At 41.3% G+C, this 26,260-nt stretch overlaps 10 protein-coding genes across 10 annotated transcripts; 6 read left to right on the top strand and 4 right to left on the bottom strand.

Annotated features, from left to right (window-relative positions):
* The first annotated feature begins 4,733 nt into the window (after positions 1 to 4,733).
* Positions 4,734 to 7,329, top strand: BCR41DRAFT_349840 (hypothetical protein). The gene is made up of 9 exons (XM_022023551.1): positions 4,734 to 4,941; positions 5,067 to 5,376; positions 5,496 to 5,677; positions 5,797 to 5,943; positions 6,037 to 6,127; positions 6,228 to 6,284; positions 6,377 to 6,586; positions 6,698 to 6,912; positions 7,018 to 7,329. The coding sequence occupies exons 1-9, from the start codon at positions 4,858 to 4,860 to the stop codon at positions 7,108 to 7,110; spliced, it is 1,389 nt and encodes a 462-aa protein (XP_021883439.1). The 5' UTR covers positions 4,734 to 4,857; the 3' UTR covers positions 7,111 to 7,329.
* A 17-nt stretch (positions 7,330 to 7,346) lies between these two features.
* BCR41DRAFT_349839 (hypothetical protein) lies at positions 7,347 to 8,004 on the bottom strand. The gene is made up of 2 exons (XM_022023550.1): positions 7,671 to 8,004; positions 7,347 to 7,595 (listed from the first exon to the last, which is right to left on the bottom strand). Exons 1-2 carry the CDS (start codon positions 7,941 to 7,943, stop codon positions 7,437 to 7,439), a joined length of 432 nt encoding a protein of 143 aa, XP_021883438.1. The 5' UTR covers positions 7,944 to 8,004; the 3' UTR covers positions 7,347 to 7,436.
* Positions 8,005 to 8,018: 14 nt separating this feature from the next.
* BCR41DRAFT_349837 (Rhodanese-like domain-containing protein) lies at positions 8,019 to 8,859 on the bottom strand. The gene is made up of 2 exons (XM_022023549.1): positions 8,719 to 8,859; positions 8,019 to 8,617 (listed from the first exon to the last, which is right to left on the bottom strand). Exons 1-2 carry the CDS (start codon positions 8,797 to 8,799, stop codon positions 8,138 to 8,140), a joined length of 561 nt encoding a protein of 186 aa, XP_021883437.1. The 5' UTR covers positions 8,800 to 8,859; the 3' UTR covers positions 8,019 to 8,137.
* On the top strand, positions 8,721 to 10,151 carry BCR41DRAFT_349835 (Hnt1 cyclin dependent kinase Kin28 interacting protein). The gene is made up of 6 exons (XM_022023548.1): positions 8,721 to 8,814; positions 8,959 to 9,096; positions 9,285 to 9,327; positions 9,422 to 9,437; positions 9,616 to 9,749; positions 9,851 to 10,151. Exons 2-6 carry the CDS (start codon positions 9,014 to 9,016, stop codon positions 9,980 to 9,982), a joined length of 408 nt encoding a protein of 135 aa, XP_021883436.1. The 5' UTR covers positions 8,721 to 8,814; positions 8,959 to 9,013; the 3' UTR covers positions 9,983 to 10,151.
* A 330-nt stretch (positions 10,152 to 10,481) lies between these two features.
* Positions 10,482 to 11,289, top strand: BCR41DRAFT_394447 (hypothetical protein; the record flags this gene model as incomplete). The annotated part of the gene is made up of 3 exons (XM_022028645.1): positions 10,482 to 10,679; positions 10,885 to 11,045; positions 11,154 to 11,289. 3 exons carry the CDS (start codon positions 10,482 to 10,484, stop codon positions 11,287 to 11,289), a joined length of 495 nt encoding a protein of 164 aa, XP_021883435.1.
* Positions 11,290 to 13,335: 2,046 nt separating this feature from the next.
* On the top strand, positions 13,336 to 17,283 carry BCR41DRAFT_302856 (DNA polymerase family B-domain-containing protein; the record flags this gene model as incomplete). Its single annotated transcript, XM_022020687.1, has 10 exons — positions 13,336 to 13,429; positions 13,513 to 13,592; positions 13,666 to 13,776; positions 13,881 to 14,607; positions 14,715 to 14,885; positions 14,989 to 16,034; positions 16,136 to 16,230; positions 16,356 to 16,441; positions 16,533 to 16,799; positions 16,922 to 17,283. 10 exons carry the CDS (start codon positions 13,336 to 13,338, stop codon positions 17,281 to 17,283), a joined length of 3,039 nt encoding a protein of 1,012 aa, XP_021883434.1.
* A 259-nt stretch (positions 17,284 to 17,542) lies between these two features.
* On the top strand, positions 17,543 to 18,612 carry BCR41DRAFT_349830 (Sedlin). Its single transcript, XM_022023547.1, has 4 exons — positions 17,543 to 17,669; positions 17,816 to 17,912; positions 18,087 to 18,235; positions 18,359 to 18,612. Exons 1-4 carry the CDS (start codon positions 17,625 to 17,627, stop codon positions 18,530 to 18,532), a joined length of 465 nt encoding a protein of 154 aa, XP_021883433.1. The 5' UTR covers positions 17,543 to 17,624; the 3' UTR covers positions 18,533 to 18,612.
* Positions 18,613 to 18,740: 128 nt separating this feature from the next.
* On the top strand, positions 18,741 to 22,518 carry BCR41DRAFT_349829 (hypothetical protein). The gene is made up of 6 exons (XM_022023546.1): positions 18,741 to 18,843; positions 18,952 to 19,565; positions 19,813 to 19,899; positions 20,018 to 20,843; positions 20,949 to 21,527; positions 21,634 to 22,518. The coding sequence occupies exons 1-6, from the start codon at positions 18,837 to 18,839 to the stop codon at positions 22,317 to 22,319; spliced, it is 2,799 nt and encodes a 932-aa protein (XP_021883432.1). The 5' UTR covers positions 18,741 to 18,836; the 3' UTR covers positions 22,320 to 22,518.
* BCR41DRAFT_349827 (nucleotide-diphospho-sugar transferase) lies at positions 22,427 to 24,483 on the bottom strand. The gene is made up of 5 exons (XM_022023545.1): positions 24,204 to 24,483; positions 23,636 to 24,004; positions 23,323 to 23,469; positions 23,059 to 23,203; positions 22,427 to 22,957 (listed from the first exon to the last, which is right to left on the bottom strand). Exons 1-5 carry the CDS (start codon positions 24,446 to 24,448, stop codon positions 22,619 to 22,621), a joined length of 1,245 nt encoding a protein of 414 aa, XP_021883431.1. The 5' UTR covers positions 24,449 to 24,483; the 3' UTR covers positions 22,427 to 22,618.
* Positions 24,484 to 24,803: 320 nt separating this feature from the next.
* Positions 24,804 to 26,251, bottom strand: BCR41DRAFT_420626 (zinc-finger of the MIZ type in Nse subunit-domain-containing protein). The gene is made up of 3 exons (XM_022029920.1): positions 25,259 to 26,251; positions 25,043 to 25,155; positions 24,804 to 24,950 (listed from the first exon to the last, which is right to left on the bottom strand). Exons 1-3 carry the CDS (start codon positions 26,229 to 26,231, stop codon positions 24,933 to 24,935), a joined length of 1,104 nt encoding a protein of 367 aa, XP_021883430.1. The 5' UTR covers positions 26,232 to 26,251; the 3' UTR covers positions 24,804 to 24,932.
* Positions 26,252 to 26,260: the final 9 nt, after the last annotated feature.

Genomic DNA, 26,260 nt, shown 5'->3' with positions numbered 1-26,260 from the left:
CAGCTTCAAGGGCTCTCCCACTTGCTTCAAATCAGAAATGCCACTTGACAAATATTTATATCAACATGAAATCTTGTGTTAGACTAAAGCTAACCTTACTATTACTGAAACATTCTTGAAAGAACCTTTGATTATAGGATCCTTCGCCATCGTTTTCGCCCCCGCTTGCTTTGTTATGGCTACTTTGTCTTCCATAGCCTTGCGGGCGCTGCCCACCTCCCCCATATCTTCCTCAACTAGAAAAGGCGCCTCGACTGGAAGAGCTCCCTAGGTCACCAGTATCCACCTCTACCAGGAGAGCCTCCTCGATCGCCATACCCGCCTCTGCCACCACGACCCCCGCCTCTATAGTTAGTGTTTCCAGGTCTTGGATCGTAACCATAGTAAGGATAGGGGTTGGAGAAACGAGAGCCATCGTTAATAGCGCCACCATTATATGCGTCATACCCCGACCCACCGCCATAGTGAGGCTGTTGAGGCTGCTGAGGATATGCGCGGTCGTAGCTCTGGCCAGGATAGGTCCTATCCGCCGGACCACGGTTCTCAGGGGTAAAACCGCCTCGGCCACCTCGAAAGCTCGCCCCTCCTCTGGTATTACGATCAAAACCACCCTGATATACATTGTTTTGCCCTAGGTTTCCAAAATTATTGCCTCCATACCCCCCTCGACCAGAAAAGCCACCTCGACCAGGAGAGCTTCCTCGGTCACCATATCCACCTCTACCAGGAGAGCCTCCTCGATCGCCATACCCGCCTCTGCCACCACGACCCCCGCCTCTATAGTTAGTGTTTCCAGGTCTTGAATCATAACCATAGTAAGGATCAGGCTTGGGAAAACGGGAGCCATCGTTAATAGCGCCACCATTATATGCGTCATACCCCGACCCACCGCCATACTGAGGCTGTTGAGGCTGCTGAGGATATGCGCGGTCGTAGCTCTGGCCAGGATAGGTCCTATCCGCCGGACCACGGTTCTCAGGGGTAAAACCGCCTCGGCCACCTCGAAAGTTCGCCCCTCCTCTGGTATTACGATCAAAACTACCCTGATATGCATTGTTCTGTCCTCGATTTCCAAAATTATTGAAGCCCCCACGACCTCCACGGCCACCTCTGCCACCATAGCGTCCTCCCCGCTGCGTCCCTCCACCGTTCTTTATCCACTGAATATCGTCTGGTGACAGGACGCGCTTAGGAGGGTTGACGCCCTTGAGCATGACAGCCTGATGAACAAAACCTTCAGGAAGTGGTGGATTAGAGAAAATAACGCTGATGGAAGTGTCGACGGGAATGTCCTCAAGCCCATAGTCCACTAAAGGTGAAGGGAACGAGCTCCGGGGAATACATTGCGGATCTCGAGACACATTGCCCAATAAACGCCCACTCTTCTTGTAGTCTAGATAATAGACTTCGCCCTCGCTACGAGAGCTATAAAGCTTATCGCACAAAACGTCATAAAGCTTGCTCTTCTCACTGACAAAGAGCAACTCCTTGCCAAACTTATTGCGTTCAAGTTCTTCTTCTGTAAGTTTTGGGTACAGTGGTGCCATAGAGTCAAGTAACCGCTTAGGGTCTAAGAAAGGAAGCAGTGCCACACCTTGCCATGCAAACTTTTTGCCATTCAAGTCGAGTTCGAAGTTTTCGGGATAAAAGTCGATAATAGGCGAATCCTCCTCGTACATCAGGGGTTGGAACGCAAGGGGGATGTGTTGTTTACTCGCAGCAGGCAAAACTCCCATCAGCTGCTCAATTGGCTGAAATGGTTGGCCAAGATCAAAATTGATCTCAATATCGCCAATATCGACAAAATCGGAAGCGAAGGGGGAGTAATGGTATGGATAATACCATTGCCAGGACGGGCAGCCTTGCATGTAGTATTTCATGACCCAACAGCATCCTTCAATATAACTCTTGACAATCCTATGATTATAACAATAATGATAAAAGGTGTAGTCAGTGAAGGCTTCAAGCTTAATGCCCGATTTGTAGTTTACTTATTTCTTAAGTTCCTCTTACGCTCTGCGGGCTTCAGTATCGGAAAGCTCAATGTGAAACTTATTGCGATAATAGCGTTCTTTATAGTCGGGTTCCCAAAGTCTGACATTGTCCTCCGGTTCTTCGTCATCGGTAATTTTTCTCTTAGCGATTGTTGGAGGAATGGGTGTGGGTGTAGCAGCGGCTTCAGTATCATCATCTTCGTCTGAAATGGACTCTTCATCATCCTTATCGCCCTCGACTTCATCTATCTTTCGCTTCAGTGAATTCGACTCTGTCATTGTAATATCCTTTGGAACATTTTCTGAAGTAACTTCAGCAGCCATATCAGTCGGCTCCTTTTCTGAATTTTCTACTGATTCTGTTTCATTCGCCTTCTTGCCTTCCTCAGCAATGTCCCCAGTGTCTTCAGAGGCTGTTTCTTGCTGTGCAAGCTCTGCCTTTAAAAGAGCTGCTGCTGCGTGGTTTGCAGCCGTCCTAATTCGGACTTTCTCTTCCATGATCATCTTGTTCAAAGCAGCAACTTCTTTTTCAGCCTCTGCTTTGTTGCTTAGCCCTTTGACAGCAACAGCTGGCATGTTCCAGACTGGCGTTTGAGAAAGGGCAGTTCCTCCTTCCTTCGATGAATAGAGGTCTCTAGCCTCATCCTCAATTTTCCTACGCTTGTTGTTCTTCATTCTTCGTTCCTCTTTCTCTCGACGCTCCTGGAAGATCCCGTCTTCCTTCTTACCTAGCTCAGTCATCAAGAGCTGTGCACGCTTCAAGTCAACATCTCCACTTCGTGTCACGTATCCACCCATCAGAGGAAGAACCTGCTTCCAAATTTCAATTAAGATATCAATGGCACCTTCTCGTGTCTCCAGTGATGGAAGGTGGGGTAAGAAATCATTTCCGACAAAGAAACACAAGAACACCCAGTCATCAATCGCCTTCTCAATATCCCATTCAAAGGGAAGATTATCAATTTTGAGCTCAATTTCGAGATACTCACGCAGAATGCTAACATTCAGGTAAATATAAGGCTTCACTGTTGCAGGTGCTTTTTCATCGAAATCACCCGACTTGACCTTGGCCTTGCCCTGGCATTGTGCTGCCTGGTGACCTGTCTGATTACAAAGAAAGCATTTATTCTTTGAGCTGCCCTCCTGGAAAAATACATCTTCTCGAAGAACTTTGAAGTAAGGCTCATGAGTTCCTAATGCCAACATGATTAAATCAGCATCCTATTTTATTTTTTTTAACAAGAAAAAAAAAGAAGAAAACGTCAGTACAGTAGTCATAGATAGGAATAAAAACAAAAAAACAAATAAAGCTGCTGCAATGGCTTACCAATCCATAGATAACATGACTAGTATTAGGGTTATGATGAGGTGCTGCTCGCTGTGAGCGAATGAAATTCATCATCTTGTGTTCTCCTTCCCCAGGAACACTGCCATCTGAAAGGATAACCTTAAAATTCATCCAACCGGGATCATCATTAAGTTTTTTAGCAACCCAGAACCGTAAGGCTTTACCCAAGTTGACCATGAATGGCGTTCCAGGCGTAATACAGTTAGAATCAAATTTCTGTTGAGTATCGTGTTCAGGACGCTGGGCTTTGAGTTCAGCTAGGAGTTATAAATGAAAACAGCTCTGTGTTAGTAAATATAATTTAATTTCATACGACAGTCAACTAATGAAGACAAAGGTTTACAATGCAAGTAAATCTATACCTGTTAATTCTTCCCATGCAGCATCTTCACTTGCAGCCTTCTCCTTTGCTTCCTGTGCAGCTCTGAAACGTCTGGAGCGCTGTTGGTTCATTTTAGCCCGAGGGGCAACGCCGTCTAAGATAGCGCAATTTAATGAGCGAAAGTATGAAATGTTAGATGCCAAATCTATTCGACAAATTGATCAAAACTAGTTGAATGAAGATAAGACTTACCGATGGCCATGTAGAGCATCTTGCGGGGCCTAACCATATTTACAATGCGTTCGATATATGCAAAAATGGCAACAAACATCTCTTCTTCGTTACTTGGTGGCGGCTACAGACAAGCCAAATAGAACGTAGAGCAATATCGTGATTAGTCAGCTATAACATATACTCCTTAATGCCTCTTAGATCAAAGAAATGTAGCTGTGGTATTGGTCCAATACAGAGATCGGAACACTGTCTTACTTTCCCCTCTGGCTTACAACATGGATGGATAATGTTGTTCATATCCAGATATAGATAATCATTCTCATCTCCATTAGGATTTGGTTGAGTGATGTCGATAGGTATCGTAACACCGTTAATCTCCTTGGGCTCTTCCTCCACAACGTTGGTTGTGATTTTTGGATACTTGTTAGCAAGCCTATAATATAAGAGAAATGTAAATATTTTAGGAAAGCAAATAAATAAAATCTGATCAGGACAAGCAAAGATTACTTGATAGAGAAATTGTGCCCAATATATACCATCTGAAGAGAGCAGGAACTCCCATGATCTGAGAAGAAAGGAGGAAGTATCGTCCGACAGTGAGGTGGAATAAGCTTGTAAAGATGAATACAGTAGCTGGATCAGGGATACAGCGAGTGAAAGTGACGACTGGCGAGAAAAGAAAAGGAATGAGTGAAGCGAAAATGTTGATGCAACAAGCTTAATGAACAATTGTTGTAAGCTTAACTTTTGTGTTGCCATCAGTGACTGTCAATTTTGAATGACGTTTTACACTTGCGCACAATTCAAGTTTCATTCTCATTCATTTTTGTTTGCATTCAGCATTTCATTTCCCACTTCTTGCAGTGCTTTTTCCTTAACCATTTAAAACATAAATATCCACACACGTATCCACCTTTTTTCTCTGTATTCTATTTTATTTTTGATTGAAGTTTCTCAATATGGGGGATACTAACCATGAAGACATTGTTCAGTTCTGTACTATCACCTCTGCAGACCCTGATGTCGCCTCAAACTATTTGACAGTAAGTATTATGACTACCTTTACTGAGCTTGTAGATTTTTTTGGCCGAAGAGTAGATTTGACTACTAAGCGAACGCCTCCACGGCCTTACTTCCTTTTTTTTTTTTTATTTGTTTTTTCTTTCAGGTCTGTGAAGGATCATTGGAGCGTGCCATCACATTATACATGGAAAGCGGCGGCGTTGACTTGGCAGGAACAACACCAGTAACCAACAACAATAGCGGTGATAATGCGAGTACTCGTCGCTCACGGAATTCATCTAACAGTGGATCTCCAGGTGGATATCTCGATCAGGACGAAGAGCTAGCGCGTTCACTTCAGGAGGAGGATACAAAAGCCGCGAGCACTATTCGTGCACCGATAGCACCTAGACACGAAATGTTGATTAGTGATGATTATGGCGATCGGTCGTCACCTCTTTATGGCGGATCTTCTCGTACGTATTTACTACTTTCAACCACTTGTGGAAATGGGACCAAAGATGAAATTTTCATGCATGTTCAACAAACTTGGCGAAATTTTTCTGATCACATGTTTTTAATTGCTATTTTTTAGGATCCCGTCCTGCTCCATCAGTATTTTTACCTCCTGACTCTTCAAGTTTGGCCCGAGATGCTTTTCGTGACTTTGCCGCGGAGGCTGCCACATTAGGGGGTGAGACCAGTCCCAAGACATCGAGGCTGGCTGATCTTTTTAAAGCTCCTTTGGATATTATGGCCCGAGGAAATTTTGATCAGGTACATTGATAACCAAGTCGATCTCTACCCCATTCTTTAATGTTTGATTTATATGACTTTGGAACAAGTGGCTAACTATGGAATAATGTATGGTCATATGCTTACTGGTTTTATTTTAGAGTCGTAATGTTGCCAAGAAAGAAATGAAATGGCTCATGGTCAATATTCAAGAAGCAGGAGTGTTTGCTTGTCAAGTTCTGAACCGTGATCTCTGGAGCGATCCAAGTGTGAAGGAGCATGTTAAAGAGAATTTTATCTTTCTCCAAGTATGTTAGATGTCAGCATATTTGTGGACATCTATGGAATACTTCTTTAGGCTTTGTTATATCGATATCCGACTCTAATCCTCAACTATACAGTTCTACTCTGATAGTGTTGAAGGGAAAAAATATGCTGCATATTATCCTCTCCAGACATTCCCTCATATTGCAATCATCGACCCAAGAACAGGTACTCTTTTTTTTTTTTTTTTTTTTCTTTTTTTTCTTTAAATATGCAGCTGATGCTAAATATGACTACGTCATTCTCCCTAATGTATGATTACTGATAGCCGAGAGGATGCATGTATGGAGCAAGACCATTGATCCAGTGGACTTCCTCTCTGATGGTAAGCTTCGTATAACCAGCTATAGCTTAAGCATTTAATCAAATCAAGGGACTTTGTGGCTTACATGTTCGTCAAATTACGCCAACGTTTAGTATCCGAATTTCTTGAAGTTCATTCGCTCACAGATTCAACCTCAAAGCCTTCGCAACCAAAGAAAAAGAAGACCGTCAAAGATGTGTCAGATATGACAGAGGAGGAGCAGCTGCATGCGGCTTTGGTGGCTTCTATGGGGGGTGATACTTCAAACGCCGTTGACCTTGGAGATGATGAAGTAAACACGCCGATTTCAGATTCATTCGAAGGTATTTTTTTTTAAAAAAAAAAAAAAAAAAAAAAAAAAAAAAAAAAAAAACAGCTTTTACATTTAACCTTCTGATTAAAACATCGTGTCTATTACTCTATTGTGCCTCTAGAAGCAACTCCTGTAGAGCCAGAAGTATCGGTTTTTGACAGTATAAAACCTGTACGCCACGAGGAGCCTACCGATCCTGCTACATCGACTAGGATTGGGTTTCGCCTTAGCGATGGTTCACGGCTGATGCGCCGGTTCCCAAAAGATGCTCCAGTTCGTGCGTTGTTTGAGTTTGTCAAAGCAGAGGTTGAAGATGCGCGTACACAATCATTTGAAGTAAGCTATGTACTAAAAAATGCATACTCACTGCGTGAAGTAAAATGAATAGACGATAAATCTAATCCGTTACTTTTTTTCACATTCCCCTTTATTTCTCGTCAGCTTGTGTTTATTGGTAAGCAGCTTTTGGATGATGTTGACAAGACCCTTGCAGAGGTTGGTGTGGAGAATGCACAAATCATGGTCCAGATGTAAAGGACCAAAATGTATGATATAATGGATGATACGGCATGAATCATGCCAAATTAGATGTGTCACAGCAATCCATTGCATAGCCGAGAAAAAAGAAAATGAAGCGTGGAAGGTTGGCAGAGTCTCACGAGCGAGCGCAGGCATAGGTACTGGAACGACTGCAATCGCATGACCGCTTAATATCCTGCGACTGAAGAATGCAAAATGCACAATAAAAAAAAAAAAAAAACAACAGTCAATGGCGAACGTGTTGGGTCGAATTTATTTTGTTATTATACAAGACGAGCATTCCATAATGTAGTTCATGATTGTGATCCTTTGTTTTCTTCCTATTTGGCCGTTCTAAAGAGCTTTTGGAAAAAGGTTGGTCCCTTCTTTCCAATGGCCTCAATATTCTTCTTGGCTGTCTCTTTCTCCAGCATATCAACAAGCTTAGAGTAATAGTTGGGATTGCTGGCGGGGGTCAGCAACTTCGATGAGAGAGGATACTGGAGAAAGAAATAAAAAGTCAGTGCTGAGTTCATATACATCTCTCTGGTCGTGAATTCTACAACATTCCCCACCTTTTGTTTGAACTCATTTTGTGCGATCTTCTGCAAAGCTTCGAGTTGAACTCGGGCATCGGCCACTCTTGAGGCAAGAGTGTCGGCAGCATTGTTGGGTCCTGCTGTAGCGTTGAGGGGAGATCGAAACGACTCCATGACCTGGCTCCGGAGTGCAGTCTTCATATTGCGAGTAGGACGGATAGGATCAGTGGGCCATTTGTTGATCACTCTTAGGTAGGATCTATAGAGACTAAGGACAGTTTGTGTGGAAGGAGTTGCTGCTGAGGACATTAGAAATCGTGGCTGTGGTAAATTGAGGTTGTAAAGGAAGTAGGTTATGGTTCAATTGCATGCATGGCGGTTGTTTACTCTGTGCATGTCACCGTGGCTTTTATTTAAATGCATCGTGTGATTTGAAGAACCATTTGATGTCCCCGGATACCGCCTTTTTTGAATGCAATTTTATTAAATACTGTTGACACCCCTCACTTGCTTTTTTTCTCAACCTCATAACCACTTTTGATCCAACCATCCATGCCCTCGTCAAGGCTCCATACTTTTGGCATGTCTTTTTCATTCGATACAGCTTCCGCTCCTCCGCTCTGTTCGTTCTCATCAACACCATATCCTAATCTAACAAGAGACTCAGCGGCAAGGATCGATCTGAAGCCGCCCGCACAATAAACGACCACATCCCTTGGATCATTTTGCTTCAAGTACTTGCCAACATCTCTTTCGAGGATACCTCTCGGCAAGACAATGGCTCCTGGAATGGTGCCTGTAGTCTCAACTTCATGTCGTTCACGAACATCAATGATGTGAGGAGGCAATCGTGGGTTTTGAGCAGAGCTATAAGTGTTTGATTTTAATGCGTGAAGGTCCCTGGGAGAGATATGATGAATGTTTTTATTGCTAGCCTTGATCTCTTGCACAAGCTGTGGGAAGGACTTTTGAGTGAGCGCCGACTACAAAATAAGCATGATAAATAGAAATAGGCGAAGGATGTCAGAACATCATTTATTCTTGTCATATCATGGATAACTGGTGCAAAAAAAAAAAAGCGCACCTGCATGAACAGACGCTGATGCAAAACATGGCCAACACTACGAGGAGGCATACAGATAAGGCGTGGGATGTTGCTTAGCATGTCGTGTCACTAAAGGTCAGTGAAGATGAATTAGAAAACATGTACACACATACTTTGGGCACCAACACCAAATGATTTCTCGCTGCTCGCTGCTCTTGCCTTCTTACATTGTTTCTGTCCACGTGACACTAAAACAGTGCTCTTTTTTTTTCCCACAAGTTCCACTTCTACACATTTCACTTTTTACGACTTTAACCACAATTATTCATTCTCAATGGCCTCTAACGCTGCCTGCATCTTTTGCCGCATCATCAAGCGCGAAATCCCCGCCAAGGTTCTATTCGAGACCGAGCATAGGTACTGTCTTGAAAGCATGCCAAAAACGTGAATAATAAATAATAGTAACGCGTTGAAAGTCAACCTATTAAAGCTATCTCATTTTATTGATGAATGGCGACAGAATTAATTGAGCTTTTTCTTTGAAGTTTTTATTCACTATCACTTCATTTACCCTAAATATCCTCTCTTCTTGTTCTGCTCAATAGTCTGGCTTTTCTCGACATTGGACCTCTCAGTGAGGGTCACACTGTATGTTTTCATATTACCTTCCGAATCAATTACTAATAAATGAACGTGAGAAGATACATAGACTAAGCACTTCTATTCTCTTCGATATATCTAGGTTGTGATCCCAAAGTGTAAGGCCCAACTCTTTTTTATTTTTTTATTTATTTTTTAAACGAAACTATGCATGAATAGGCTACTGTCTCAAAGCTTACGATTAATCTAACGCCGATTCTTGCACTCTTTTAAACTGTATCGGCCATGTTAATATAATATTGTTCTTATCTAAAAAAAAAAAAAAAAAAAAAAAAGACCATGCACAGTTCCTACACGAGCTTCCTGACTCTGAGATGGTTGATCTATTGCCCACCGCCAAGAAAGTTGCTCAAGCCATTGGGTGCAAGGATTACAACATCCTGCAGAACAATGGGCGCATTGCTCATCAGGTATAAATTTTGTTTGAAAGCAAATAGATTGCCTAGATGATATTTTTTGAGAGTTGTCGCCTGATGAGTGTTGTTATTTTATTTTATTTTTGATCGAAAAGGCTGTCGATCACGTCCATTTCCATGTTATTCCCAAGCCTTCTGAAGATGAGGGGCTTACTATGGACTGGAAGACGAAAGAGACTAATAACGAAAAACTTGAAGCCCTTCGCAAGACCTATCTCAAGCTTTAAAGAGAGGAAGATAGACAAGTTTCCCTTTTTTGCAATACGACAAAGAAATACAAACAGAATAGTCTAGTGTCTCTCGGACGTGTACTCAAAATCATGCAGAATGCAGAAAATGTTAATACAACTTTATAACAAAGGTGCGTGGCTAGACCCAGCCCTTTCTATCTTGAATTATGACTGGAGACATGAAATATTTTGGCGCAGAGCCACGAAAGGAAGGAGGCTGCAGTTAATGGTCTCCGGACCGTCTCCCTACATACACTTAGATAGTGATACATGGTCCACCCAGAACAAAAACAAACAAACATAATGAAAAACTCTCACTCTAGCAACACCTATAGCTTGGATTTCTAAACCTCACCAAAAAAAAAAAATACCTGGTCTTTTAGGTATATGTTTAAGTATTTGAATTACTGAAAGAATAAAACTACTGCTCCTCATAGGAAGAGTCATTCTTCCTTTTTCTAAGCATAGCTTTTGATATTATCTTTAGCTTTGAAATATGGACAGCTTCCAAGTCGTTCCCGAATCTACTCCAGAGTACACCGGCAAACAACAGGCTGTTAGCAGGATCTTCCGTATCCTGGATGCGGAAAAAATGTCATTGTGCGGTTTTCTTATGTTGGCGTACAGCTCAGAGGATACGTTCGTGAAACAAAAAGCTGATCTTGTTGAACGAAATGATGGCCCAGCAAAATTGGTAGAAATTTGAAAAGACCATGATAGTTTTGAGAGCGGCACCACAGCAACGACAATTATGGATGAGCATCTTGGCGAGCTTTCCCAAACAATTCATAATCGATCGAACTCATCTTGAAATGTCGGCCTTCCCTCCTGAGGGCCTCCGCAAGGAAAGCATGCATTGATTTCATATCTCTGACGTCTTGTAACGTTATTCTGACCAGTATGGTAAGCATGTGGTCCAAATGCACAAGATCGACGCTCTCAAGCCAAAAAAGTTGATAACAATTCTACTGCCAACGATGAAAGTTGATCAATCCCCGACTGTGGGCAACATCGAGGCTATAGAGCGAGTCTCTACGAGAATACTTAAGCTGGGAAAGCTGTAATTCGAGGGCAGGTCGATCATCATCATCAGCGATCTGCTAACTAATTCGTGCGCAGTCTCCCCAGTAGTGGTGTACAACGGATATCACCAGATCCGATTGTTTAGAATCGGTAATTCCAGTGATGCAACTCTTTCGTCTTCAGATGAATCTCGTATCCACGACTTACAAGACTCATTATGGCTCTATGTCCGCAGAGGCTCGTTGGCATATTTTATGTCTATTTTAAAACTAAACAACTAATTTTTATTGCCTGTCGTCTTCCTCCATGAAGATTTAGTGGTAGCTAAATCCATATTATCAATCACTAAACGTATTGTTTACATTCGACTTTTGCATCAGTAGATGTCAAGTACTTTTGGAATTTGAAATCTTCATAGATTTCTGTAAAAACAATTAAAACTAACAAGATTTCTTTAGATCCAACCCACTCCTTTTTTTGAGCTTCTCAAGAAGTCTTGTGAAGGGCCTGCACTCAACGGGATGTCACTTGGATAGAGTAATTTGAAATAAATGGCTAGAAAATACCATGTCAACACAAGGGAAATTGGAGCTATTTGGTATACATAATGTTTCTGGATACACTTCTTCAATCCCATCAAAAAAACTTTAATGAGATTTGGTTAGGATTGTGATAGTAATGTCGAGTGCATCCTCAAGGTTCCTTGCTTTATATATATGTCTGCCTTTCCAGAATAAAATCGTACGACTAGCTCAAACAATGATCCCCTGGCTGTTCTATCGCCTTTGGGGGCCTTCGTCAATGCTCTTTTATAGGTGTCTTTTTTCATTAATTGAAAGATCCGAGCTGCAACATACCCTGAAGCCCATTCCAAACGATAGGTTCGAATATTTCCGCTGGCCAACAGTGAGGAAGGTCACTGGTTTGTATGGATTGCCCTTAGCTTCAAAGTATCGCATGAGCTGCGTTGACTTTTTTAGGTTGGTGAGAGCTACTTCAACAGTTTCGTATGCCTTCCTGGCCTTCGAGGTCATTTAACTCATTGGACAGCACCTTCGTCGGCTCCTCAGGGGTTTATCTTGCTACGCCTCCTACTCCCCATAGAGTTCTTCCAAAAGATCTTCAGTACTTACGTGAAAGCTTCTAACCTTCTTGCAGCATAATTTCAATTCCTCCAGCATCCGCGGAGCCATGCAATATGTCCACTGTACTCGCTTGTTAACATTTCAATAGGGCTGGTGAGAATTAGAATATAAAGTCTTTGGTAACACTGAGATAATAGCTTTGGCCTGCGGAAGTGATGGAGCTGCAGAACTATCCATTAGGAGCTATGCTTCGGGTAAGTCAGGGAATATTTAAAATCCTTAAGCTCCCCACTACGCATAGAGATAGGCCTCCAAATGCATAGCACTCTTTGTTTTCTTTTCCTGGAAAATAATAATCGGTGTTTTGTCGCCTTCACTTTCGGTAAGCAAACAGACGGAGAAGTATACAAGAAAGGCTGATTTCCCAATGCCTGCACAGTTCATGTGATAGCAATATTTTGTCGCTGTTTGGATGGTCAAATTTCTTATTAACTCCTTGGTAAGGGTTCTTGTAAACCTGCCTGACGTATAGGTGCTTTAACTCGTTCACAGGGGTTCCACCGGCCTTTTCCTAGTTATCAAATATCTGTTTTCGGAGGGTTTTCCTCAGAGAACATAGACAGTTTGAGTTGGTGTATCACGAGGGCTGCCTATAACGCCTGCGCCGCCAAAGGTATTTAAGTACAGAGACCCGCTCTTCATTTGTGAAGTGAAGGATGTCCACTTTGCCACCCTTCATGCCTTTGTAGGAAAGGTCTGCCGTATCAATCGCCGCTTCCATCACGCCAAAAAAAGACTAAAATGAAACTTGGACTCGTGACTGGCATCATTTAACCTATTCCAAAACAGACGCGTCCAAAGTAGGTAGAGTTAAAAGACGCCACGAAAAAATGTTTATTGTTGTTTATTGGCTTTAATTCTGACCCTTGCCAAGGACTTTTCTATCTTTCTGCTAATTCTAAATATATTCACATTTGTCAGAGCACACTACCCTACCATGTCACAGGATGAACATACTGCCAAGAAGCGTCGCATCAGTTCGGGAAAGCCAGCTTTATTACAGTCTCGCTCATCCTTTCTGGATGAATTGGAAGAATTACAGGAGACAACACAGGCTTTGAAAGGTCCATTACAGCTCAATGACATGTTTATTCTACATGACAAAATTGAGCAACTTTTTAACGGCTTCCTTCACATCTCTCCCCTGTTTCTTTTATTTATTTGAATGATATGGATATGGACATGGATGTGGATTACACGATACCAGTTGATGACCCCTCTTTGCTTTGGCAAAGACCTATTTATAAAAAAATTGATCCTGCAGCAGATTCAATAGGTATAATGAAGAGCATAATAAGAAAAAAGACTACTGTATTAGATCTTCGCCATTAAACAGCTTGTTTTGCTTTCGACTTCTAGTCTTCCAACAAATCGAGGCAGATGAATACATGGATTCGATAGCGCACACACCTGTAGTTCGCTTTTATGGAATCACTGAGGTGCGTAACTAATACCAGGACTTTGGAGTAGTTCAGGTTAGCATGGCTAACACGATGTCATTTGCAATGATAGATCGGGAACAGTGTTATTTGCCATGTTACTGGGTTCTTACCCTATTTTTATGTTCCTGCGCCAATGGGCTTCAAGGTCGAGAATATCCCAACCTTCAAAACAGCACTCGAAGTAGGAGAGCATCGATATGAATGGAGTTACCATGGAGGCCTTTGTTAGGTGAAATCACATTCTCACCCCAATACCTACTTTTCATGACATAGACCGGCATAGAGAGGAATAACAGCGTTGTTAAGGTCGAATGGAAACTGAAAGAATCTATATATGGTTATCATGGGGGCGAACAGTCTCCTTTCCTTAAAATTACACTTAAAGACCCCAAGAATGTTCCTACGGCAAAGCGAGCCATTGAGCGTGGGATTAAATGCCCAGGTTTTTCAGATGGTATTAAAACAACCTACGAAAGCAATATTGCTTACTTGCTGCGGTTCATGATTGATTGCAAGATTAAAGGTGCAAACTGGATTGAGTTGCCCTCGGGTACTTATCAAATGCGGGAGGACTCGAATTCGAATGCACAGATCAATGTCGAAATTAGCTATGACAAGCTAATCAGTCACCAGCCTGAAGGAGATTGGTCTAAGATTGCGCCCCTCAGGATCATGAGCTTTGATATTGAGTGTGCGGGCCGGAAAGGTATATTTCCTGAGCCCAAGAGTGATCCAGTAATCCAGATTGCATCTATGATTACTGTCCAGGGGGAGTCAAAGCCTTTTATCCGGAATGTCATGGTCCTAAACACATGTGCACATATTGTCGGGACTCACACTATGTCTTTCGACCGAGAGGAAGATCTGCTTGCTGCATGGGCAGATTTCGTCAGGAAGGTGGATCCTGATGTTGTAATCGGATATAACACCTCAAATTTCGACTTTCCATATCTGCTGGATCGTGCTAAATATCTTGGCGTTAATAAGTTCCCCTTCCTTGGTCGACTCAATGGTAATACGTTATTAACTATCAACTTTTTATGAAGGAACGTATTTTATAAATGTGAAAAATGTGAATAATTAATGAATCTGGAATGTACTATACTTGTAATGCTTCAGATATCAGAACAGAGGCCAAAGATACAAAATTCTCATCCAAAGCCTATGGAAACCGTGAAAATAAGGCCATCAATATGGAGGGCCGTCTCCAGCTAGATATGCTTCAGGTTATGCAGCGAGATTATAAGTTACGTTCCTATACGCTTAATGCTGTCTGTGCAGAATTCTTGGGTATGTATATCTGAATAATCTGGTTAATATATGTTTGATATGATTAACCAACTCAACTTCTTAATTCACTTTTTTTTTGTTCCTCAATTTTTTTCCTACCTAGGTGAACAAAAAGAAGACGTACATCATTCCATCATTACTGAGCTACAAAACGGAAATGAAGAAACACGTCGGCGACTTGCAGTCTATTGCTTAAAGGATGCATATTTGCCGCAACGACTTATGGATAAGCTCATGTGCCTAATCAATTACATTGAAATGGCAAGAGTTACAGGGGTTCCATTCAATTATCTCCTCGCGCGTGGACAACAAATTAAGGTCGTATCACAGTTATACCGCAAAGCGTTAGAAAATGGATTTGTTATCCCTGCTATTAACAGCCAAGGCAATGAAGACCAATATGAAGGAGCCACTGTCATCGAACCTCGCAAGGGCTATTATGATGTCCCTATCGCTACTCTGGATTTCGCATCCCTATATCCATCCATTATGATGGCTCACAATCTTTGCTACACAACGTTACTGACCCCGGCTGTTATCCAGAAATTCAATCTAGTCAAGGATATAGACTATGTGGTGACACCAAACAACGATGCGTTTGTTAAAGCGGAGAGACGCAAGGGGCTGCTACCAATTATTTTAACAGATCTACTTGACGCTCGTAAGCGCGCCAAGGCGGATCTTAAAAAAGAAACGGATCCTTTTAAGCGTGCCGTATTGGATGGTCGTCAATTAGCGTTGAAAATCAGTGCTAATTCCGTATATGGCTTTACTGGTGCTACTATTGGAAAACTGCCTTGTCTTCAAATCTCGTCTAGCGTCACTGCTTACGGACGTGTTATGATTGAAAGGACTAAGCAAGAAGTAGAGTCAATATTCACAGTGGAGAATGGGTATTCACACACAGCAGAGGTTATTTACGGAGACACGGATTCTGTAATGGTGAAGTTTGGTGTTAAGGAATTGGAACAAGCCATGGAGTTGGGTCGACAGGCCGCAGAGCTTGTCACGGAGAAGTTTGAAAAGCCCATCAAGCTAGAATTTGAGAAGGTTTACTTCCCCTATTTGTTAATTAACAAAAAGCGATATGCAGGATTGTACTGGACGCGTCCAGAGAAGTACGATAAGATGGATACCAAAGGAATTGAAGTATGTATTTCAGGGATTGTAGTAGTGAATCAGATGACTTCTCAAGACACATTGTGGTTAGTTCTGAAGTTGACCCCGGTTTATCACTTATTGCCATTTAGACTGTTCGTCGCGATAATTGCCGCCTCGTTCAAAGTGTAATTGACACTTGCCTTCGTAAAATCCTAATTGATCGCGACGTAGTTGGAGCACAAGAGTAAGGCAGCTACTTCTGTTTAGTATATGCGCCTAAGGTAGAACATTACTAGCAGGCCGGGAAGAGATAGTATTGTGATACTAACGGCTTGATCAAACTCCTGCCTTACTTATTCCGCTCATTAGATATACAAAGCAGATCATTGCAGACCTACTCCAAAACAAAATTGATATGGCTCAGCTTGTGATTACAAAGGCGCTCAGTAAAACAGGTATGGCATCTTGTGTAGGCATAAAACAGCCTTGAGTATGTACATTGGATGCTTTTGTGTGCTAATGTGCCCTTTCTTGAACCATCTATAGACTATGCAAATAAACAGGCTCACGTTGAATTAGCAGAGCGTATGCGTCAACGTGATGCAGGATCAGCTCCAGGGCTGGGTGATCGTGTAGCGTATGTCATTATCAAAGGCGGCAAGGGCGTAGCTGCTTATGATAAATCGGAGGATCCGCTTTATGTTCTGGAAAAGAACATTCCCATTGATACCAAATACTATCTTGACAATCAGTTATCAAAGCCTTTGATGCGAATTTTTGAGCCTATACTCGGAGACAAGGCAGAATCCCTTTGTAAGTCTTTTTTTTTTTTTTTTTTTTTTTTTTTGGTTGAATGACCATATAGTCTATTGAAAAAGAGGAAACTTTTTATTTGTCTAATTATGTCCATTTTATGGGAATTGGGATGCATGTAGTGACTGGAGATCATACACGCACGATCCAGGTCTCAACGCCTTCCATCGGAGGATTGATGAAGTTTGCAGTGAAGACTGCAACGTGTCTCGGATGTAAAACACCTCTTAAGAAAGACGAATCAGCGGTCTGCTCTGGCTGCAAAAGTCGTGCTCCTGAGCTCTATCAGAAGCAGCGGAATATTGTTAATGAACTGGAGGTCCGATTTTCAAGACTTTGGACACAGTGTCAGCGGTGTCAAGGGTCATTGCATCAAGAAGTGCTGTGCACAAGTAAGGATTGTCCTATTTTTTACATGCGCAAAAAAGTACAGAAGGAAATTCAAGACGGTACGGCCACATTGGATCGATTTATCGACTGGTAGAGACTTGTTCAGTATAATATAATACGTGGTTCATCTTCACTTGATGAAGTTATATATACCAATAGCGATAAGGCCTTACCCAGTGATATGCCAATACGGTGTCTAAAATAAAGACAGCGCTCCACGGTTTTTTTCTTTTTTCAATGACAGAAAAGTGCAAATTAAATAATTGAGAGAACGCGAAAGTTTGCGTTTTGTGTCACGAAAGGAAAAATGCACATCAATTTCAAAAGTGGCTTTTGTGTTTCGCTCTTCCACTCTTAGACTTCAAGTCTTCTGTACTCCCATCTACGCCAACGTCAGAAGGAATACATAGCAGGAATTCAACGACAGCTTTCAGCATGGCCAACATCAACATTAGCTGCATTGCCATCATCGGCAAGCAGGCAAGTCTTCACAAAAAAAAAAAAAAAAAAAAAAAGAAAAAAAAAAAAATGGAGGTCCAAGAAGCCAAAACTCTTTATTCAAGAACAAGGTGTAAAGCGAGGATAACTGTTCTAAAATGCACCTCTGCTCCTTTGATCAAACTTAGAATAATCCTTTGTTCATTAAAAACTTCAATGCTTCACATGCTGATCTTAAATACCATTATATCGCCCATACATCTTGCGACGTCATGGAGGAACGAGGTTTGTCTGGTTTCTTTTAAGCTTTTCAGCTTTGCATGGCTGTGTACTTAGCAATAAGAGACATGTCGCTTAAGTCTCTGTAGAGTAATAGTGGCAATATGAGCTCGATATTATATTCTAAGCAATCCAGGATTGACTACGTCACTACTTGGTTATTATTCATTTGTCATACAGCTGTAATGAAGACACAGGATATGTATTTGGGCGTCTTATTTTCAATGGAAGATCTATCCGTCTACGGATACATGACCAATACTAAGATCAAGTTTATCACAGTGTTGACAGTTCCTGATGTTATTATTAAAGATCTCGACATGAAAAATGTGAGTTTTATTTTTTAAAAAGAAAAAAACTTTACTAGCATTGTCTCATCTGTTGGTCTTTTTGTACTCAAGCTTTTTTATTTTTTATTTTTTATTTTCGATCAACTTCTTCCTTTTCTGTAGGTATTTCGACGGATCCATGCAGCATATGTCAATCATGCCAGTAATCCATTTTACGAGATTGACTCACAAAAGATGATCAAGAGTAAAAAGTTTGATCAAGAAATCGAGGCTATTGGACGGGGACGTCCACTGGAAGGTGGAAACAGAAACTCAATAACGACATCAAGTGCTTAAAAAAGAAAAAAAAAGAATAAAAATTAAGCGTGTATATCCTTTTTATGTTATTACATAGAAAATAAATAAAACATTTGGCCCTGAAGGAGAAGAGGGAAGATTGTTTTACCTGAGAGGACTGGGCTTTGCCAAAAATATTTAATATGTCGTAAAGCAAAGCTAAAAAAAAAAAAAAAAAAAAAAAAAGGCTGTAGAATATAAAAGAGTGCGCTCGTTCACCCCTCCATCAATATTCACATTCGCTTCCTCATTCGTTTTCTTTTCAATTTTCAAACCCCACACTCAGACAACTACCGTATCAGTCATGGCAGGTAAGGGGTTCTGACTAATAAAACAAACTTGGATTAAGTAAATATTGATTTAAAAAAAAAAAAAAAAAAAAAAAAAAAAAGTAACACATTATTGGGAAACACTAATAGATATCAGCAACAACAAGTCGTCAATGCTGACCGCCCGTCAAGAGCACTATCTCAAGAAATACCTCCTTGGCGTCCTCATCAACAGAGAAGTCGAGGGTTTACGGGAAGATCCTTATAAAACTCTCCCTAATCTTGGGGGGCCCTTTGATCCCAAAAATGAGCATACACAATCAACTATTCCATTCCTCCGTCACTTGTTCAAGTCCATTGTTGTCCCATTTCCTTTCCTAAAGGATCCAAGTTCCAAAGGTGAACTTTGGCCAAAGCTTCAATTGTTCATTCAAGAATGGACTAAATTGGATGGTGCAAGCAACGGAGTAGAGCGTGAGGAGATGAAGCGTCGGAAACGGCTAAGGAATAAAGCCGAAAAAATGGTGGTACTGATGTATTCAATGGCCGTCAAGACTGTAAAGCAACGAGAACAAGAACGAGAACATAAATATGAGCAAGGAGGAAAAGAACAAGAATTGGAAAGCAATCTTGCAGAGTTGCAATTGAGCACTACTACAGAACCAATAACAGGCCCATCGCTGCTTATCCATGGAATGCGTATCAATGTTGCTGGTATCCGGATCATCAAGGAAAAACGACATGTGCGCGAGCATGAACACCCTGTGAGTTTTTTGTTCGATGACCAATGTTTTTTTTTTATCTATCCAACTATCGTCATTATTTTGAAATGATACTCTGTGAAACGTTTAGCGAGGGTAGTAAAAAAAAATTATATGACGCGATCTTTTTATTACTGAGAGTTGAATGTCGAATGCTTTCTTTTTTTTTTTTTTTTTTTTTTGGAAAAGAGAGGAGAGATTATAACAACCAAACTAAATTCAATTAATTATTGACTGACTTCCTCACTAGGAATTCTTGGTATCGAGCATGCTGACAGATGGCAAAGAATACGTAGTTGCCAGACGACATGGTCATTTCCGTCGCTTATATATTGCGGTAATAAAAAAAAAAAAAAAAAAAAAAAAAACGCTTGCATATTTTGGCACAAATATTTTCCTGCAGGCGTCACTAAAAAAAGTAAAAAAAAAATGACTTTTACTTTACTTTGCTTCAGCTTGGAGAAGAATTCCCTCAATACGAATTCTCATTACCTCCCAGGAAGTTCTCTGCAAAGTCTGGCTCATCTGGTGCCAGAATTGCGCGTGAAAAGGATCGAGTCAGTCTTCGTGGATATCTTCATAACTTAGCCAAGGTTTCACCAGAAGTGGTTAATTCCTCGATTTTTATTGGCTTCCTCACCAAGGAACCCATCGAAACCCTGACAACAGAGGAAGCCAATGACATTCGGGTCCGTGCTGCGCTGGACAAGCATCGACAGGAGCAGCAGGCGAAGTTCGATCGAGAGGTCGCTAAAAAAGTACAAGAGCTTGATTCCCATATGAAGCAAGTCAAGATGGACCTGCTTAAACCAGGAGGCGTTTCTCGTCTATTCAGCGCGTTAGGCAAATACGACAAAGTGGAAAATTTACCACCGTTGTATCAAACTGTATTTGAATGGGGCTGTATGAGCCTCGCGTCAACGTTATATCATGTCTTTTCGGCTTCGGATGACGCGACTTTAAATTTCACGCAACTCAAGCGGACCCATACGCTGATGCCGTACAAAACCATGTGGGGGATTCTCAAGGTCTCGAACCCGATAGCCATGATGAAGGGTATCATGGACTTATTTTTGGCACAACCCTTTGGGCGTCGTAGTCTCATGCAGCGCATTATATCAGTGAACATTCAAGAAGAGATCTCCGAGTACAAGAAGAACGTGACGCAATTGGAGACCGTCATCAATGATCCCGGGCTATGTGAGAAGATCAAGAACTATGTCTATGCGCCCAAGGCCGTTATCGACAGTATCTTCCCTGATGGGGATACGAGGAATAAGGGTAATTTAAGTTGTTCGGCTGCAAGTTCGTGTCCATGAATCTTCTTTATGTAGTACAAGAGGAACAAATCTTTTTTTTTTTTTTTTTTTTTTTTTTTGAATTTAGGCCTTTATGACATTACAGATTTAGGGCTCGTGATGGACGTACTAAAGTCAAATACCATACAACCATCTCTTCAGCCAACCCAAATCAAGCGTGTCTGGGATGCTCAACAGCAACTCGAGAAAAATGAGGCAGAGAAGGAGCGTCTTATTAAACAGCGGCAGGCATTCTTAGAAGGAGAATATGATGAAGATAGTGATAACAGTGAAAGTGAATATTCTAATTCAGAAGGACCAGATTCATCAGAAGCAGAAACGTCTGCTCAACGTAGCGAGAAAAGCCGTCTCAAACTGAGTTCTAGTTCCAACCATAGGCATCAGGCTCAACACCAGGAGCAGAGTAATTTAATTCAATTGCTGCAGCAACTATTGGTGACGCAAGTGCGGATTCGGGATAAGGAGCGAATGATGGGATTAATCTTTCAGGGTGTGGCGGGTGAGATCTTCAAGGAGCTTATTTCGATCTTTTATGAGCCCTTAGTCCAAGTCTACAAAAGTGCAAACATTGCGGATAGTCTCATGGATGTGAAAGACTTTGTTGATGAGTTAGTCAAGATTGTGGAACAGGCTGATGTCAACGATGGTATGAAAAAAAAAAAAAAAAAAAAAAAAAAAAGCCAATTATTCGTTTCATCCCTTTGTTCTATTACCAATTTTTGCTCTTTCTTTGTGTTAAAACACTATAACAGACGAACATGGCAACAGCGCCTCTATTTCGACACTCTACCTAAATTTGGTCAAGAAGCATCTCCCCAGTTTCTACAAATTTGTCCATTCTGTCCATAAGCAGGAAGATGGGCTCTTCCGGGATCTGCTTGAATGGGTCGAAAGTATTCTCGCCTTTATGAGAACAGGCTATGCGCATCCACAGGTCAATGAAGAGACCAATCAGGAAGCCCGTGTCACAATTGACTTGGATACATTCTTGAAGGCTCAAATCCAGGAGTCTCAGTGTTCAGAATTACAAAAGGAAGCAGAGTTATTGCGAGAGTATTTCAGTCAAGTCAAGGACCAAAAGCGCGAAAAGGTTCGCCACATGGCTGGATTAGATCGCGCCAGCAACGATAATAGTGCAAGTGATGGTGATAACGACGGGGGCCAATCTAGCGTACTTTCATTACAAGAACAGCAAGATCGTGAGCGCGAAAGAATTGCAAAGGAATTGAGAGGGATGGGCGTCTCGCAGGAGGACGTGGAAGAATTTGAGATGGTCAACTATAATAACCACGATGATAGTGATGATGATGAGGAACCTGAAAGAGGGCAAGGAGACACCTTAAGATTAAAAGCACCTAAGGTCCCGATCATTGACACACTCCAAGACCCGTTTGTCAAACTGCTGGACAAAGCTCTATTCCAATTTGCTCGCGAATAAATTGTAAAAAGAGGTCGGTCAATAGAGTTAGGCGTATTTAAATTTTGAAAAAAAGAAAAAAAAACGCTTTCCTAGCAAGGTATTTACATATTTACATGATCTATCTTCTTATTTTTTATTTTTTATTTTTTTGTTTGCTAATAGTCGCTATTTTAGACGCGTATTCTATGATAAGTGACCCAATACAAAATAACACGATTGCTATAAGCAAATATATTTTGAGCCTGATAAACTTTTTTGTTTGTTCTCTGCTTTTTATCTTAAAACTCTGTTACTATGATGACTTTTCTTTTCCCTTTTTACATAACAATTTCGTTTTCACAGCTTTGCTTAAGGTCCTTGTGAGGCAAAACAATACAGTTCCTAATCACAATTTCATCCTTGACAGTGACTTCCTTGCCCAAGATTGTCACGCTTTGAACCTTGAGTCCATTCTTGGTCACTGCTGTGCTGTTATGAGCTGCAGGCAATGTTCCTTCCACACGAGACCAGCATCCGACCTTAGAGTTCCAGCCAACGATCGCATGCAAGATACAGGCGTTCTGCTTAATATCCACATTGTCCAAAATGATCGAATCACGAATACGAACTCCTTTGCCCACAAAGACATTAGGGCCAATTGAAACATTAGGTCCAAGCTGGAGAACAGGTAATGGTTAATTAGTGCAAATAAAAAGTCGCAAAGTCGTAAGGAATACAAGACAGCGTAGTTTTTGATGATGAAATCCTGTCAGTTTACCTTGGCCTTTGGATCAATCTGAGCAGTAGGATGGATGTAGACAGCGCCAACAATCTCGGGACCGCCAGGTGTATTTTTAGCGAGCTTCTCAGGGTTGGTACTCAAAAGTTGCTCCAAGTACAACCCATTGACAGGCACAGCAGATCTAATAGACAAGATAAAATTAGAAATGTTTTTTTTTGTAAATAATTAACAACTATAAAAAAAAGTCATTATCCCATTTCTTTTTTTTTTTTTTTTTTTTTTTTCTACATGATGAATTACCCTGCAGTTTTGATTTGTCTCCAGAAACTCTTAGTCTCATAAACAAAAAGCTTGCGAGCCTGCGCCAAAGGACGGAGAAGATCCTGCTCCAGGCGTAATTTATTGCCATCCTGGAAGACTTCCCTGCCATAGATATCAGTTTCAACACTATCATCAAATATATGCGATGAATATAAAAAATAAAAAAATACAAAAAAAAAGTTTTAATGCTTAATATAAAATCAACCTGACGCGATGATGACTCTTTCAATGGAGCAAAAAAAAAAAAAAAAAAGAAGAAGAAAAGAAAATAAAGCCAAAGACTGAAACTTACTTTCCTTTCTTATTCTCCAAAGACTTTCGAATCTCATCAAAGATAGCGCAATCAAACAAGTAGACACCACATGAGATCAAGTCGGAGATGAAAGATTCAGGTTTCTCAACATAGTGCAACACTTCATTCGTGTCGGGTTTAGCGACCAAGCATCCAAAATTATTGGCGACCTCACGAGGGACCTTGGTTCCCAAAATTGTGCACAGTCCACGATGACCTTCATGAGCCTTCTTCATCTGGATCAAGGGGAAATCGCAGGCCACATCCGCATGAAGTACAAAGACCTGTTCTGGGTTACCACGCAAAATCTCGTCACGGAAGTGATAGAGACCTCCAGCTGTTCCCAAAGACTGATACTCACGGAGATAGCTACATAGATAGAAAGGGAGAAGCGGTTAGATACAGGTTACTGAAAGATTTTTGTAGTAAGGTTTACGTTTTTTTTTTTATGTCAGAAGCGATTCTGACTAAAGTGATATGTCCATGTGGGCACTTTTTTTTTTTATTTTTTTTTTTTTTCCCACAAAAATAAAATCATTTGCTTCCTTTAATTGATAAAAAAAATTACCGGATATGAAGATTAGGGTATTCACGGGCAGCATCCTGAAGGAATTGAGAAAAGACCGAGTCCTCAAAGAAACCAATGAGAAGAATCTCTTTCAAGTCCTCGATCTTGGAAAGAGCTGCAATATGGTGCGAGATGATGGGCTTGCCTGCAACAGGAAACAAGGGCTTGGGAACATTGAGTGAAAGGGGGCGGAAACGCGTACCGCGTGAGGGACCGCCGACAAGAATGATGGCCTTTGGATGCATGATGTTTATAGATTGGATAAATGTAAAAAAAAAAAAAAAAAAAAAGATGGGAATAAAGGAGCAGTAGAGGCGAGGAACAGAGAGAAGGATGAGATGAATTGAATTGAATTGAATTAAATTTAAACAAATGGTGTCATCTTCCTTCCCCCGACCCTTTGTTGGATGATAAGGTTTAGTGCTTTAAAAAATTTAAAAGAGCAGAAGCCCTACTACACGTATTTACATGTAATTCATGATCGGAGTAGTCTCACGTCGACCCCCCAATGCCCAAGGATATCACTACTTCCCTTTGTGTGTTAACAAGGCCAGCTCAAAAAAAAACTAAAAAAGTGGATCATACGCATAATTCTTATTTCTTCTTTATATTCAATGTAATCATAATAGTATTAAAGTGGCTGTTGCAATTGTGTGCTCTGTGCTATGTGCAATGTGATGTGTGTCCAAGACAGGCCCTTAGATCTACTGGTTGTCTGCTCCTTATTGATTATTCCACAGTGGTATACTAAGGAATCAGCATGAAAGAGGTATATTCGTGTTAGGATACATCTTTTAAAGAAAAATTAGAAAGCTTTGCTCTTTTTCCTTTTTTTTTACCTCTCCGGTTTCTGCTTGAGAAATCTCTTCTTGGATTGCAATTTGTCGTGCAACTTTTCTTGCTAACGCTTTGTTAGGTTGTAACAAATCCATCGTTACTACACGATTACAACCTAATTGAAAGAAAGAGAGAGAGAGAAAAAAAGACGTTAGAATCTATAGAGTAGTCATAAATCAATTTACCATGTAAAAAAAGTAGTAGAAGGGATTCCCTACCATGCACTGGACACATGCATTGCCCACGACGCCCCTGAATAAGTGAGATGATTGCATCCTTTGAAAAACTATGCTTGCACAACGAACTCGTGACCGGGTCTTTTAAGAAATTTGTCGTCAATGGGCATTTCAAACTTTGTACACTTGTATCTGCAGTGACCACAATCTCCATATCCTCATCATCTTCGTCATATCCTCCTCCAGCTGCACTCCCTGCAAGGGCTCCAGAAGTAGGTAAAGGATCGTGTCCATGATGTACCTCCCAAACTTTTTTCCTCAACTCCCATAGCTCTACATCCACAACTCCTGGAATGGGACTCGTCTTCAATGCTTGTTTCCGCCTTGTCTGTAAGTGTTTCACCTCATTGCTCAATAAATGCTCAAATGACCTTCGTAGATCTTGTGCTGGTAACTTCCCTCCCAAGCTTAGAATCGATGTAAGCCCTTCCAGTGCCTGTCGCTCAGCTGCAACCTGTTGCTGTAACTCCAGCGCCGAATGCAATGCCGCTTCCATATCATGGATCTGGGGGTCCGTACTAAATGCATCCCTTTCAGCTAATGATGCTTGCATTAATTTAGAGCGGCTTGCAAGTTTCTTTGTTGATGTTTGAGCAGGCGAATCTTTTAATCCTGCACCCTTATGATTTTTGTCACCATGAGATTCTTCGTAGTCAACGGTCGAGTCTGCAATAAGCTGTAAACACTTCTTGATAGAGTCCATATGTGGTGTATAGGCACCAGCTGTAGGTCTCAAACTAGAGACAACCGAGCGTGGATAGATAATTGCTGCTTGTTGTCCTGAACTGGATTGTGAAGCACTTATTCCTGCTACAGACTGAGATTGTTGTGAAGGTGAGATCATTTCCACATCATTAAAGTTGTTACTTTGTGCAACCCTCTGCGACCGCACAGCAGCCTGTGGTACACGAGAGGCAGATGCGGAGGTTGAAGCTGATCCTGATCCTGCAGTCATTGATTGATGAGGAATGTCTGTTAATGCGA

The sequence above is a fragment of the Lobosporangium transversale genome (assembly GCF_002105155.1).
Source record: "Lobosporangium transversale strain NRRL 3116 chromosome Unknown BCR41scaffold_10, whole genome shotgun sequence".
In the NCBI taxonomy this organism is placed as follows: Eukaryota; Fungi; Mortierellomycota; class Mortierellomycetes; order Mortierellales; family Mortierellaceae; genus Lobosporangium; species Lobosporangium transversale.
Note: the sequence above shows the minus strand (reverse complement) of the source record. Positions and strands in the feature narration are given on the sequence as shown.

Excerpts from the sequence above, each read along its gene's own strand:
- BCR41DRAFT_349840 (XM_022023551.1), top strand. The coding sequence starts at position 4,858 with ATGGGGGATACTAACCATGAAGACATTGTTCAGTTCTGTACTATCACC. Across the intron at positions 5,678-5,796 it reads CCCGAGGAAATTTTGATCAG|AGTCGTAATGTTGCCAAGAA; the intron begins GTACATTGATAA and ends GTTTTATTTTAG. Across the intron at positions 6,128-6,227 it reads AATCATCGACCCAAGAACAG|CCGAGAGGATGCATGTATGG; the intron begins GTACTCTTTTTT and ends GATTACTGATAG.
- BCR41DRAFT_349839 (XM_022023550.1), bottom strand. The coding sequence starts at position 7,943 with ATGTCCTCAGCAGCAACTCCTTCCACACAAACTGTCCTTAGTCTCTAT. Across the intron at positions 7,596-7,670 it reads AAAATGAGTTCAAACAAAAG|TATCCTCTCTCATCGAAGTT; the intron begins GTGGGGAATGTT and ends TTCTTTCTCCAG.
- BCR41DRAFT_349837 (XM_022023549.1), bottom strand. The coding sequence starts at position 8,799 with ATGCTAAGCAACATCCCACGCCTTATCTGTATGCCTCCTCGTAGTGTT. Across the intron at positions 8,618-8,718 it reads ATCAGCGTCTGTTCATGCAG|TCGGCGCTCACTCAAAAGTC; the intron begins GTGCGCTTTTTT and ends CTTATTTTGTAG.
- BCR41DRAFT_349835 (XM_022023548.1), top strand. The coding sequence starts at position 9,014 with ATGGCCTCTAACGCTGCCTGCATCTTTTGCCGCATCATCAAGCGCGAA. Across the intron at positions 9,097-9,284 it reads CTATTCGAGACCGAGCATAG|TCTGGCTTTTCTCGACATTG; the intron begins GTACTGTCTTGA and ends TCTGCTCAATAG. Across the intron at positions 9,750-9,850 it reads ATGGGCGCATTGCTCATCAG|GCTGTCGATCACGTCCATTT; the intron begins GTATAAATTTTG and ends TTGATCGAAAAG.
- BCR41DRAFT_349830 (XM_022023547.1), top strand. The coding sequence starts at position 17,625 with ATGGCCAACATCAACATTAGCTGCATTGCCATCATCGGCAAGCAG. Across the intron at positions 17,670-17,815 it reads TTGCCATCATCGGCAAGCAG|AATAATCCTTTGTTCATTAA; the intron begins GCAAGTCTTCAC and ends GATCAAACTTAG. Across the intron at positions 17,913-18,086 it reads CGACGTCATGGAGGAACGAG|CTGTAATGAAGACACAGGAT; the intron begins GTTTGTCTGGTT and ends TTTGTCATACAG.
- BCR41DRAFT_349829 (XM_022023546.1), top strand. Across the intron at positions 19,900-20,017 it reads TCCGTCGCTTATATATTGCG|CTTGGAGAAGAATTCCCTCA; the intron begins GTAATAAAAAAA and ends ACTTTGCTTCAG. Across the intron at positions 21,528-21,633 it reads ACAGGCTGATGTCAACGATG|ACGAACATGGCAACAGCGCC; the intron begins GTATGAAAAAAA and ends ACACTATAACAG.
- BCR41DRAFT_349827 (XM_022023545.1), bottom strand. The coding sequence starts at position 24,448 with ATGCATCCAAAGGCCATCATTCTTGTCGGCGGTCCCTCACGCGGTACG. Across the intron at positions 24,005-24,203 it reads TACCCTAATCTTCATATCCG|CTATCTCCGTGAGTATCAGT; the intron begins GTAATTTTTTTT and ends CTATCTATGTAG. Across the intron at positions 23,204-23,322 it reads AGACAAATCAAAACTGCAGG|ATCTGCTGTGCCTGTCAATG; the intron begins GTAATTCATCAT and ends CTTGTCTATTAG.
- BCR41DRAFT_420626 (XM_022029920.1), bottom strand. The coding sequence starts at position 26,231 with ATGACTGCAGGATCAGGATCAGCTTCAACCTCCGCATCTGCCTCTCGT. Across the intron at positions 25,156-25,258 it reads ATGCATGTGTCCAGTGCATG|GTTGTAATCGTGTAGTAACG; the intron begins GTAGGGAATCCC and ends TCTTTCAATTAG.